The sequence below is a fragment of the Lacerta agilis genome, chromosome 2, assembly GCF_009819535.1.
Source record: "Lacerta agilis isolate rLacAgi1 chromosome 2, rLacAgi1.pri, whole genome shotgun sequence".
In the NCBI taxonomy this organism is placed as follows: Eukaryota; Metazoa; Chordata; class Lepidosauria; order Squamata; family Lacertidae; genus Lacerta; species Lacerta agilis.
In genome coordinates this window covers 25,100,838-25,113,685 of record NC_046313.1, presented here as the reverse complement: position 1 = coordinate 25,113,685, position 12,848 = coordinate 25,100,838, and the positions used below count along the sequence as shown (strand labels likewise).

At 47.3% G+C, this 12,848-nt stretch overlaps 1 protein-coding gene across 2 annotated transcripts in view; it reads right to left on the bottom strand.

Annotated features, from left to right (window-relative positions):
• The window catches only part of TTYH2 (tweety family member 2), a 79,081-nt gene that overhangs the window by 20,893 nt on the left and 45,340 nt on the right, over positions 1 to 12,848 (bottom strand). For both annotated transcript variants that reach the window (XM_033138953.1, XM_033138954.1), the window contains exons 3-4: positions 10,146 to 10,257; positions 7,316 to 7,536 (exon numbers count right to left, since the gene is read on the bottom strand). In XM_033138953.1, coding sequence (XP_032994844.1) covers positions 7,316 to 7,536; positions 10,146 to 10,257 — 333 coding nt within the window. The remainder of the gene's footprint in view (positions 1 to 7,315; positions 7,537 to 10,145; positions 10,258 to 12,848) is intronic.

Sequence of the window (12,848 nt, the reverse complement as noted above, 5' to 3'; positions counted from 1 at the left end):
GTTGCAGAATTCACTATTCTGTGGCAGGGAGTTCTCTTTAAAAAAAAAATGTTGATGGCATCTGTCTGTCTCGAGAGTGTGTGTGCCTCGAGGGATGAAGTCAAACTGTGTAGGGACCTCTCCAGGGTGGAAGCCTGGGCAAGTGTATAATAATAATAATAATAATAATAATAATAATAATAATAATAATAATTTATTATTTATACCCCGCCCATCTGGCTGGGTTTCCCCAGCCACTCTGGGCGGCTTCCAACAGAACATTAAAATGCAACAATCTATTAAACATTAAAAGCCTCCCTAAACAGGGCTGCCTTCAGATGTCTTCTAAATGTCTGGTAGTTGTTTTTCTCTTTGAAATCTGGTGGGAGGGCGTTCCACAGGGCGGAGGTCCTGGGATGCCCAGACATGACCCCCTTTCTCAGTCTTGCTGATCTGGTCCAAAGGAAATCAGAGCAATACATTTGGCAGCAGCTTGGCTGCAGGAGTTGAGGGAAGGAGGCGTACAAGACACCATCAAACTGTCTTAGGGACTCCACTCTGGGTTTGTGTAGGATTTGCTCCTTATCCTTTCTTCTCCCCAAGATGTCCCGCAAGGGTGAGGGTTTTAATACACACACACACAGACAGAGACAGAGACAGAGAGAGAATATACACACAGGTTTGGCTATAGCCACTAGCTAGATTTAGTGATATTTCTGGCTCCCTAATGCAAGATGCTCTGAAGGGAGGGATACCGCCGCAACACACTGCAGCTTGTAGGGTGTTGTTATGTATTGGGTTTAACACATGTTATGATTCTAACCTAGACAGCATCTTAAAAAGCAAAGACATCACCTTGCCGACAAAGGTCCGTATAGTTAAAGCTATGGTTTTCCCAGTAGTAATGTACGGAAGTGAGAGCTGGACCATCAAGAAGACTGATCGCCGAAGAATGGATGCTTTTGAATTATGGTGCTGGAGGAGACTCTTGAGAGTCCCATGGACTGCAAGAAGATCAAACCTATCCATTCTCAAGGAAATCGGCCCTGAGTGCTCACTAGAAGGACAGATCCTGAAGTTGAGGCTCCAGTACTTTGGCCACGTCATGAGAAGAGAAGACTCCCTGGAAAAGACCCTGATGTTGGGAAAGATGGAGGGCACAAGGAGAAGTGGACGACAGAGGACGAGATGGTTGGACAGTGTTGTCGAAGCTACTAACATGAGTTTGGCCAAACTGCGGGAGGCAGTGAAGGATAGGCATGCCTGGCGTGCTCTGGTCCATGGGGTCATGAAGAGTCGGACACGACTGAACGACTGAACAACAACATGATTCTAACCAATCGTAGAAGCGTAGGTGGACGAAAGTTCTAATGGCAAGCACTGTCAACTGTCAACTGGCACTTCTTGCTGGGGCTTTCAGAGTGTGTTCTTGTTTTAATATGGGAGTGAGCTGTTGAATAAACGAAGTTGCATTGGGCTTCTGACTTTTCCAGAATATTTAATATTGGCGACGAGGATGGGATCCATGAGCTCCCACTAGCTACCAGAGGCCTGAGACTGCAACGCAGCACAGCCGCCTGCCGCCTCACAGCAATCACAACACCGCCACGCTGGACTCAGCAAGAAGCCCCGGAAACGAGACCACACCTGCCGTGTCTTCGCAACCACCCATAATCGCACAAGCAACTACTTCAGGTCTGAGGATGACCAGCAGTCATAGTCAGCCACCACCGGACTTCGGTATGAGCCATCCTGCAGAATGGCCGCAGTGGCTCCGCCGAATAATGAGCTACATCCAACTACAAGGCTTCACTAGGGAGGTAGACAAGGTGGATGTGCTATTGACGATGCTGGGAAGTTCCGCCATCACTCTACTGGAAGGTCTGATGGCACCCAGGGACATAGAGTCCTGCACATAGCTGACACAGGCTATGACAAGACACCTCGCGCCTCAGCCGCTATGACTTGGCGCACAGAGTGCAACAAGCGCAAGAGTCAGTTGGCAGTTGACAGTGCTTGCCATTAGAACTTTCATCCACCTACGCTTCTACGATTGGTTAGAATCATAACATGTGTTAAACCCAATACATAACAAGGGTCGAACATGTATGTGTGCCCATGCAGCAGCTTCCTCTCCCCCCCCCCCCCATTCCAGGGCAAATAAGTAAGTTCTCTTCTTGCTGGCAAAAGATGGGCTTTTGATCTCTCCTACCCTGCGTATGCTGCTCTGCTCTGGCTTTATTCACAGCCAATGGCTTTTTGCCTCATTAACACTACAGAGGAGAGAAGGAGGAGCAGGATCAGTGTGCATTCTTCCTCTGTTTTAATCACTGCCTGGAGTCAGAAGAGACCCAATTAAAATTCCTCTGCTGTGGCCAGGAGCTGGGCACAAGCTAGTAGCTTGGGGTCCATTGTCACAGCTCCCAAGGCGGATGCTAAATTTGGAAAGCGGGAACCATCAGTGGGGAGCTCCAGCCTCATTTGTGGCCTCTGCTGCTTAACACTTGCTGCCTCCTGAAGGTAGCTTACAATAAGAAGGTACAAATAATAAACCGGAGGGGTTAAGTCGCTGAAAACATAGAACTTCTGTACATAGAAATTCAATGTACATTAAAAGCTGGCCACACAGTAAAGCGGGTGTTTGATTATCGGATCCTTATGACAACACAGGCTGGGAAGTCAGCAGGGGAGAGGCCTTGACTAAGTGGGAAACCACATGTTTTACATGCAAAAGGAGTCAGGTTCGAACCCAGGTGAGTCAGGTTCGAACCCAGGTGTTGCCCATTAAAAGGCTTGGAGGAGCAGGTGATGGGGAAGATCTGAGATCCTAAAGTGTGCAGTGGGCTGTGGGGAACCTCTTCCAGCTAGAGGATTGCACGTCAAGGAACTGTAGAGTTGGAAGTGTTGTAAGAAATTATTCTCTGGTTGGCCTCTGTTTTTTTACTCCTACCGATGGAGAACCTGCAAAGGACTTTACAAGGGCTCTTGTGTACTCCATAAGGGAATAACAGAAGGTACCCTGAAGATCATCTGGTCCAACCACCTGCAATGCAGGAATATGCAACTGTCCCATAATGGGATCGAACCTGCAACCTTGGTGTTATCAGCACCATGCTCTAGCCAACGGAGCTATCCTTCTGGGCAGCCACATGCCAGTGGTAGGAGGGGCTAGAGGCAAAGGTGAGGAGGGCAATTAATGCAAATGTTACCTCTGTGCAGTGGGCTAATTGCTACACACATTCATTCACCCTCCTGGGTGCTTAAGAGACTGTCACCAGTTGGTGTGAGGCATTCAAGCGCATACTGGGACGTAAGGTTTGCACAGCTAAATTGGACTGGAGCACTGTCACCCTAGCACATCAAATCCACTTTATATATTTTTTTAAAAAACGGCAACAGAGTTTGTGGTTTGCAAAGTGATGGGGCGATACAGTGAGAAACGTGGGGGAAACAAATGATTAAACGGGAAGAGAAGAGCAAGCACTCTGCAAGCAAACCAGAATGAATGTTCATCGTCATATAGCTCTCCCCACAAACAAATCAAGAGTGAACACTGAATAAACAAGTTATTTGGAGGAGCCATCCAGGCAAGCAAAAAACCATTATCGGGGTTCAAGGACACTTTCCAGCCAGTCAAAAACACCCAAGGAAGATGTGAAGGAGATAATGCAGGGAGTGTGACCTGGGCAGGAGTCCTGAAGTTTTCTACACCCTGCCATAAGAGACCTGCTGTCAGCAGACAAGAGTGTGCTAGACCAGGGGTCACCAACCTTTTTCAGCTGTGGGCCGGTCCACCGTCCCTCAGACCATGTGGAGGGCTGGACTGTATTTTTTTTTGGGGGGGGGGGGATGAACGAATTCCTATGCCCCACAAATAACCCAGAGATGCCTTTTAAATAAAAGGGCGCATTCTAAACATATTAGCATGGAATACGCGTTGGATTAACCCTTGTAAAATTTGGAAAGCAATGGTGGTAAAACAATATGTAAGAATATATGAACTACTATCAGTATTACAAAAAAGAGGTATCAGTGTCATGTTTTCTTCTAGTTTTTAGTTATATTTATATATTGAGTTTATGGAGAGTTGGAACAGGGAAGTCAGATATTTATATATAATTTAGTTTCTTTTACAGAATGGAATGGTTAAAGTGAACCAGACGTTAATTGAATATATGTTACTATCAACAAAATTTCATTTTCTGATATTGTTAAAATGTAGAAATCAGGTATATTTGTAAAAAAATATATGAATGATTATAGTCAAAACAAAATAAAATAAAAAAATCTTTCCAGTAGCACCTTAGAGACCAACTAAGTTTGTTCTTGGTATGAGCTTTCGTGTGCATGCACACTTCTTCAGATATCTTCTCTAAGGTGCTACTGGAAAGAATTTTTTATTTTATTTTGTTTTGACTATGGCAGACCAACACGGCTACCCACCTGTAACTGAATGATTATAGTTTTTGCTTTTTGCATGATTGTTTGCGTGTTTTTTGTTTGTTTGTTTGTTTGTTTGTATGATCATCTGTTTATGTTGTTGAAAAATGAATAAAAAGAATTTTAAAAAAGGAGGCACATTCTACTCATGTAAAAACATGCTGATTCCCAGACCGTCTGCGGGCCGGAATGAGGAGGCGATTGGGCTGCATCTGGCCACCCGGGTCTTAGGTTGCCTACGCCTGTGCTAGACGGACAAACAATCTGACCTGGTAAAAGGCAGCTTCCTGTGTTTGGAAAGTCATCTGCCAGCATACAGAACTACCAAGTGACTGCTTCCCTCTGCCGCCACATGTGACATGTATGGTACTTGCATTTATCAGCCTTTATGCAGGTGGAATTGGCACACACGGTCAAGAGAGCCTTGCCACTCCTGAGCTCTTGAATGGACATTCTCCTTAAGAAGGTCTCTTTCAGCGTTTATTCAGGCAAGAGAGCTTTCCCCAGTTCATGAATACTCTGCACATTTTTCTTCTTCTTTTAAACATACAAAATAGGAAGGTTTGCAACTGCCAAACGACAGAATCGGCAACAAGGTTCCCATAGTATTTTGTTCAATATTTAAGGTTTCTGTGCACTTGGATGAACTCCTAGGCGATTGGCATGCGGACAACTGACCCGTGAGAATGGAAAACCGTTCATGTGGACTGCACAAACCCATGCCAGCTCTCTGCCGATACCTGCGCAGCACTGTAGTAGCACACCTCAGGGCACACTAAAGCTTCCCTAAGCACCTGGGCTACCACCAGGACTGCCTAAACAGATCCCAGGAAGAGAAAGCCGTCTAGACATATCTACCAACAGCCCAGCCATCTAGTAAACCTTTTATACAAATGTAGTTTACAGGAAGCTTAAAAAGCCTGCTTCGTATTTCCCCTTCACATTAAGCCATGTCTCTTTTAATTAGCAAGCCCTTTTAGCTACGTCAGTCTTTTACTAAGCAAGCATCACTCTAGACATTCTGAAGGCCTTTCAGATAAACAAAGCTGAGCAACTGCCCACCATTCAAGCCCTAATCAAAGACCTTGGATTTGGCGGCCACAATCTGCTGCTGCGCCACATGACCGGCTCAGAAGACCACTCTTTCAATAGACTCTTCCCCTCGCTAACAATTCATAGAATCGTAGAGTTGGAAGGGCCCCTGAGGATCATCTGGTCCAACCCCCTGCAGTGCAGGAATACGCAGTTGTCCTATACAGGGATCGAACCTGAAACCTTGCCATTATCAGCACCACGTTCCAACCAACTGAGCTCTATCCAAACCCCAAGTGCGCAGAGAGATTCAAACTTCTGCAACAGCCGCATGAGCATTCCTGAATCCAGAAATCTTTCTGATGCCCAAGGGATGCAGCCTGCCTTCTCCCTCAAGTGTAGAGGCACACTCAGTTTCTACCTTGGAATCGTACTGACACAACTTACCCATACACCTGAGTACAGTAGAATTCCCCCCCCCCCAAAAAAGTGGAGCTTATTTTCCCCAAGTGCCACAGGCTCCTTTACCCAGAGCCCATGCAGAGAGGTGCCATCTGCCTTTATGCTATGCTAACGTTTCCTCCCAAGTAGAAATGTCACAAGTCCCTGCAGTGTGACGGGCTGCTAGGTTTGCCTCTTAAGAAGAAACACCTTCTGTTTAAAGGGTGCCGCTAAGCGCTGAGAAGGATACATAACTCAAAACATATTTGCTTTGGCAAAACCCTGGAGGCAGTGGGGGGGGGGGCGGCAGAGTTTGACTGAGAACAAGGTTAAGACAGTGCGCTTGCAAGACCCACAGTTGCTCGACGCCACAGATATTCTCCTTGTGCCCTCGCTGCCTTAACAAATGCCCCAAGGGTTCACACAACAGGAAAGCCATCACCCTCACCCCTCGACTAACATGTGGGCATTCCATTCAGACGCAATCCTGATTCCATTTATTTAGCCTAAAAGGACCATTGAAGGATGGGGACGGTAACTCACGGCTCTTCCTCCCCCTTTTATGGCTGTACAGAAGTGGCTCACCTGGCGGGAGTGGAGATGTAATGCTAGCTCCCCAACAGTGGGGGCGCTGCTGACATTTAGCGCGAGGGGGAGGGGTGAGGTGGCAGGGAGAATGCACCAGTGGGAGTTGCCGGATTGGCTCTGCCCGTGTGCCCACACCATGCCGATCTCAGCTGTGACGCTGCAGCAGGAAAGCTAGTGTCACAGCTCTTTCCCTATTGTGAGACTTACTTCTGCTGCTGAATTAATTGCAGTCTTCCAATTCTGTACTCATCATTACCAGTGCGGATTAAGACTGCTGCTACAATGCACTGGTGTGATGAAAACGTTATAGCGCTTTGAGCAAATCACTTTCTCATGGTGCAGTGTGAGTGATCCTGAAAACGTGGCCTTATTTACTGCCCCATGCCCCTGCCGTTACAGAACGGCTGAGTGGATTGCAGCCCTTTTCTCTTCCCCGTGTTCCTCCCGTTATCTTCCCAACCACTTTCCTACAAGCCACCACCAAGAACGGGGAACCTACAAATATTATTGGATTGGAACTCTTACCATGGGCCATCGGCCACGTTGGCTGGGGCTGCTGGGAATTGGAGCCCAACAATTCTTGGAAGGCCAGAGGTGCCCCCCACCCCATCCTAGGGGAGGGATTCCAAAGCGGAGGAGAGAGATGAACAAGGGGTTTCCCACCTCCTGACTCCATGATGATGTAACCGTTTCCATGAGTCTAAGACTAAACACCTCTCCACTGCCTTTGAGATGCTCTGCTTTCGACAAGAAATGCAAGGCTGCAGGGCAAACTCCATGAAGTCTCCCAATGGGCCATGCACCCTAACCTCTGCAATATCCCCTCTCAACTTACCTATAATATTCCACGTAACCAACTTCACCAGCGACTTGAGACAGGTCTACAGTGACGTCGTTCCAGACAGGGAGCCCTGAGAGCTGCAGCACAATATTGCCTGCCATCTGCTGCATGAACTTGAGCGTCTGCACGTAGTCGCCTCGGGTGGCAAAGATCTCGTTCAGCCGCGCCAGGTGTTGCTCCAGAGCCACCTTCATCTGCATAGAGGTGTTTGAGACCTGGCAAAAGACAGCAGGCAGACCCTTCAGAACCAGCAAGCTGGTTTCTTTCTGAATCAGTCGTATTTTCTATAGGTAGAAGGGACGGGCCAGGAATGGCTCAAAGTCAGTTTCCTTTGGCTTCCATCACGTGCACAGACAGGACTGTGACCAAAATCTCTTCAAAGGAAAAGATCCGTTGAAACCAGAATTATCACCACCACCTCAATTTCTATTGCCCAAATCCCAAAAGCAGATTGGTGACATTACGTATGCATGCACTAGAAGAACAGGCAAAAAAAAAAACCCTACCCTAATCATAGAATCATGGAGTTGGCAGCGACCACAAGAGTCCAGCGGTCGGCAAGGTTTACCTCGCCTGGGCCGGTTCACTCCAGTGGAGATCCTTCCGTGGGCCGGATCATGTGTGCGTGTGTGTGTGTGTGTGTGTGTGAGAGAGAGAGAGAGAGTGTGTGCAGCCGCAATTTCCGGTGTCTGCGTCTGTGCAGACATGACTTTTTGGCGCCGTGGAAGTGAGTCCCTGCGTTGCACTGTGCCGTTTTGGTGCAGCGTGTGGGGACTTGCCGAGAGGGCAGCTTGTGGGCTGGTTAAACAACCCCCATGGGCTGCTCGTGGCCCATGGGCCTTAGGTTGCCTACCCCTGATCTAGTCCAACCCCCTGCAATGCAGGAATCTTTCGCCCAATGCGGGAACCCTGAGGTTATGCTCCACTGACTGAGCTATCCCAGCTTAACCACTTGAACGGCCTCCATTATGTGAACAACGAAGATGGCTAAAGTCTGCTCTAAGTAATCTCCCTGCGTTTACTGGTGTTGCGCTGGCACCCGCAAAAGGGAACTCTTTTCCAATATAAAAGCTGCTATGGAATCTATGTGTAGGCCTCCTTCTGGCCACACGGAAGTCAAAGCAGCAAGAAAGCAAGGACAAAGCTCTACGCAGCAGAGCCCCGTCCCTTCAAAATATTCTGTGAAGTCAGAAAATCCATAATTTACATTTTCATAGTGGTTTTTAAAAGTGAGTAACCCACCTGGAGGCATTAGGGTAAAGGGTGGGTACATATTGCCATTATTATTAGGCATAAACAGGAGCTTGGGACGAACAACTCAGGCGCTCCAAGAGCCAGTGAAAGCAAGCCAACTACAGGGCATGGATATATACTGAAACTGAGGGCATCATCTGAATACATTGTGCTCCCTGCCTAGTACTTAAATATCGCTAGGCTTTCTGGATTACCAACACCACCACTCAGAAACAGAAAAAAGGAAAACCCAGTGCATGTACATGTGAAGTAAATCCAGGAGAAACACAAATTAAACAAAAGATGCTAGGAGTACCATTAGTTCCCTAGATGGAGAGAGAGGTTGCATTTCCAAACTGGTCACCTTTGGGTGGTTGTTTGTTGTTGTTTTGCTGTTGGGAGTTTCCATCCCAGGTCTTAAGCACTGCTGCCTCCTTTTTTTCAGCTGTGACTTTCTGCCAGGAATTCCTGAAGAAGTCATGAAAAGCACAGACCCAACAGACTCCCAGGCGATACGCTCCTGGTTCTTCCTGGGCACGGTGCCATCTGAATCGCTCTGGAGTTGTGTTCTCAACAGCACCAGAATCAGAGGCGTGCGGCAACACTTTCCGCAGGAGAACAGTTAGGGCCAGAGAAGAAGAGGTTGGATTTGATATCCCACTTTTATCACTACCCAAAGGAGTCTCAAAGCGGCTAACATTCTCCTCTCCCTTCCTCCCCCACAACAAACACTCTGTGAGGTGAGTAGGGCTGAGAGACTTCAGAGAAGTGTGACTAGCCCAAGGCCACTCAGCAGCTGCATTTGAAGGAGGGGGGATGCGAACCCGGTTCACCAGATTACAAGTCTACCGCTCTTAACCACTACACCACGCTGGCTCTCTCAGAGGGGCCTGCTTGTGAGGGTGACTGGGAGGGGAGGGGGACGCCATGCTTGTGAGCACCACGCCTGCCTCCCTAAGCTGGGCAGAAGCTTCCTGGGCTTTGCGAAGGAGGCGCCAGGCTTTAATACTCCAATTTACTACCAACAGCAGCTTTAACTACAGCCCCCACCCACCAACCCTGTGCTTTCAGCACTGGACTCTCCAGTCTTCTGTGATTCCGGGGTCCAACAATCTTCCTTGATCTCAAGCTCTGCCTTTTCTAGACAATGGGTTTCCAAAGGTTATTGGGGAAAAGCTATGATCTGCAACTACAGAGAGTTGCACCCAACACTGACAGAGGGGAGTACAACCGCTTTGTGCTTCCCATCCCTTCCTATCTCCGTCCCAATTTCTTCTGAAATGAAATTGTCTCTATTTTCGCCTCTGGGAAACACAGAAAGTAGGGCCAGGCTGTGAATCCCGGCAGCAGAGAGCACATGCTCTCCTCCGGATTAAAACGGAGATAGATGAAGGAGGCCTTAACACAATGTGTGCCTTGTTTGCACCAGCCTCTGTGCTCTCCCTAGGAAGAGACATTGTTGTTCTCAGACAGCTGCTCTCAATCTCAGGCATTCCAGATAATTCATCAGGACCAGAGTGCTTGCATTAGATGAAAGGGGGGGGGGGAAGAGGAGAATAATAATATCGGCTGAACCCATCAGATTTCTTACCAGCAAATCAATCTCCGAGAGAGTGCGATTAGCATTATTAAGGGCGTAGATCAGTTGATAAACCCCATCGTTGGTTTCGCTGTTGCCATAGAAACCAATGCCAACAGCAGCACTGGGAATGAAGGAAACACAGAAATGTGGGTTAGAAGAGGAGAGAATAAAAAATCAGTGTTATTTAAGGTAAGGGCTGGAACAAAGGCCTCATTTAGGCTAGCCCCTCACTTTAAGATACCATTCTCAATTCCCCACTGACAGAGAAGTTACACCTCCCCTTGAATATACAAAGTACATAATTGGTTTTGTCTAGCAGGGAGGATAGCCCATCTTCCGATTTCCCTGACAGAACCACCAGTCAATCATGAAACTTAAAATATGGCAATTGCCAAATAGTCCTTTGTCCCTCTAAGCCCCTCAGCTGGAGTATCAACATTTCTACGTTACACATGAGGAAACCAGCTGTGCGTTTGTAAGTAGCTGCGATAGGACAGACTTGAACTGAAACATTTTCTTTCTTTCAGAAGCACCATTCTGCTTTTAGGTTTGTCCTCCGGTCCTTTTCCTCTTAATCAACTTCATAAAAGTTGTATGTTGGAGTTTGGGGTGCATTTCCGCCAGGCTCAAAGGAAAGTTCCCCCTCATGTGCCCAGATCAACTTGGGTCATGGTGTGTGTGTGTGTGTGTAGTGACAGAGAAATCAAACTATGCTGGTATCTGGGGAGAGACAAAAGAATATAAGAGTCTGCTGGATCAGGCCAACGGCCCATCTAGCCCAGCATCCTGTTCTCACAGTGGCCAGCCAGATGCCTGTGGGAAATCCACAAACAGGATTTGAGCAAAAAAGAACTCTCCCCTGCTGTGGTTTCCAGCAATGCATACTCAGAACCATTACTGTCTCCAACTGTGGAGGCAGAATAACAGTCCAAGATAGCCCACTCCTCCATGAAGTTGTCTAATCCTCTTTAAAAGCAGTCCGGGAGGCAGGCAAGATGAATGATCTCTTTGAATCCCCTTGCAATTATTTGCTTTGCACCCCTGGAAAGCCTTCTCATCTAGGAGTCAAGGAAAATGCCTTACCCAGACTGACAACAGTGGAAGGGAGGGAATGAAAGTTCTCCCCCCCCCCACAACAGACTTAAAGGGGCTTCGTGAGATATTCACCAGGATAGTCAATCTGCCACAAGTGGAAATCCAGAAACTTTTGTGTGCATGCACACTTCTTCAGATACGGTATGGTATCTGAAGAAGTGTGCATGTACACGAAAGCTCATACCAAGAACAAACTTAGTTGGTCTCTAAGGTGCTACTGGAAGGATTTTTTTATTTTTTATTTTGTTTTGACTATGGCAGACCAACACAGCTACCTACCTGTAACTGTATAATGGGTGTGATTTGTAAGAAATAGGAAACAGCCGGAGTAGGTTTGTTATAGGAATCCTAAGGTCTTATATGGGTTAAACCACAGAGCCTAGGGCTTGCCGATCAGAAGGTTGGCAGTTCAAATTCCCATGATGGGGTGAGCTCCTGTTGCTCAGTCCCTGCTCCTGCCAACCTAGCAGTTCAAAAGCATGTCATAGGGCAAGTAGATAAATAGGTACCGCTCCGGCGGGAAGGTAAATGGCGTTTCCGTGCGCTGCTCTGGTTCGCCAGAAGCAGCTTAGTCATGCTGGCCACATGACCCGGAAGCTGTATGCCGGCTCCCTTGGCCAATAAAGCGAGATGAGCACTGCAACCCCAGAGTCGTTCGCGACTGGACCTAATGCTGCGGGGTCCCTTTACCTTTAAAGGTCTTACATATATAAAATAAATGTTCATAAATGTACAAGGCAAACACATACATAAGTATAAAAACCACGTGTCTGAAATAGTACAGGAGAACAATCCTGAAGCCATTTTGACTCTTCCAGTAACCTCAAATATTCTCCCCATTGTCTCTTTGCTCACAAGTCCTGTCTTAAGGGTGAGCCTGTGATCTGGATTCAGGATTTTCCATCACAAAAGATTGGCCAGGCTGCCCAGGTAGAGCAATGATTGACCATTATCAGGTATCCTGACATACAGGTTTTCTGCTGTAGACTGTGCCCCTGTGACGTATTTATGTGGTAGAACCCCCCCCCCCGTGACGTATTTCTGCTGGGGACCACCTCTTTCTGTGATGCATGTATGATGTTTTTGGGGGGGTGGTGGTCTTGAGCTACAGGGTAGGCAATTTCAAGGCTATGTAAGAGAGCTTGCACATCATTGTTCTGGGTTCCTCTTTGCGTGGGGCAAATGGGGGGGACCCTGTTGCAACAGTTTTATAAAGATCATGCTTACTAGCTGCTTTGCTTCTCAATATTCTCTGGTTGGCTTCTGTTTATTTTCTCCTTCCTATAGGGGACATACTTAAGGACTTTATACAGACTCTTGGATACCCCATAAGGGAAAAGGAGCAGCCCCCCCCCCTTATAACAGGTTCCTGCATACAATATGAGGTGGTGGTTGGGTGGTCTTGAGGTTCAATTTTTTTAAAAATAATAATAATGCTAAGCTAAACCAAGCCCTTTTCGCTCAGCTTGCCCCAGAAACAACTGAACGTTCTGCTGGCAGGATCGTAGGCTGTTTGGATGAGCCCCACTATGAGGTGTGCTTTATGTATCGGTGCAAAAGAGCAATTGCTGCAAGACAGTCAATACTGGAAATGGAAGAAAGCCAGAGAGAACTTGC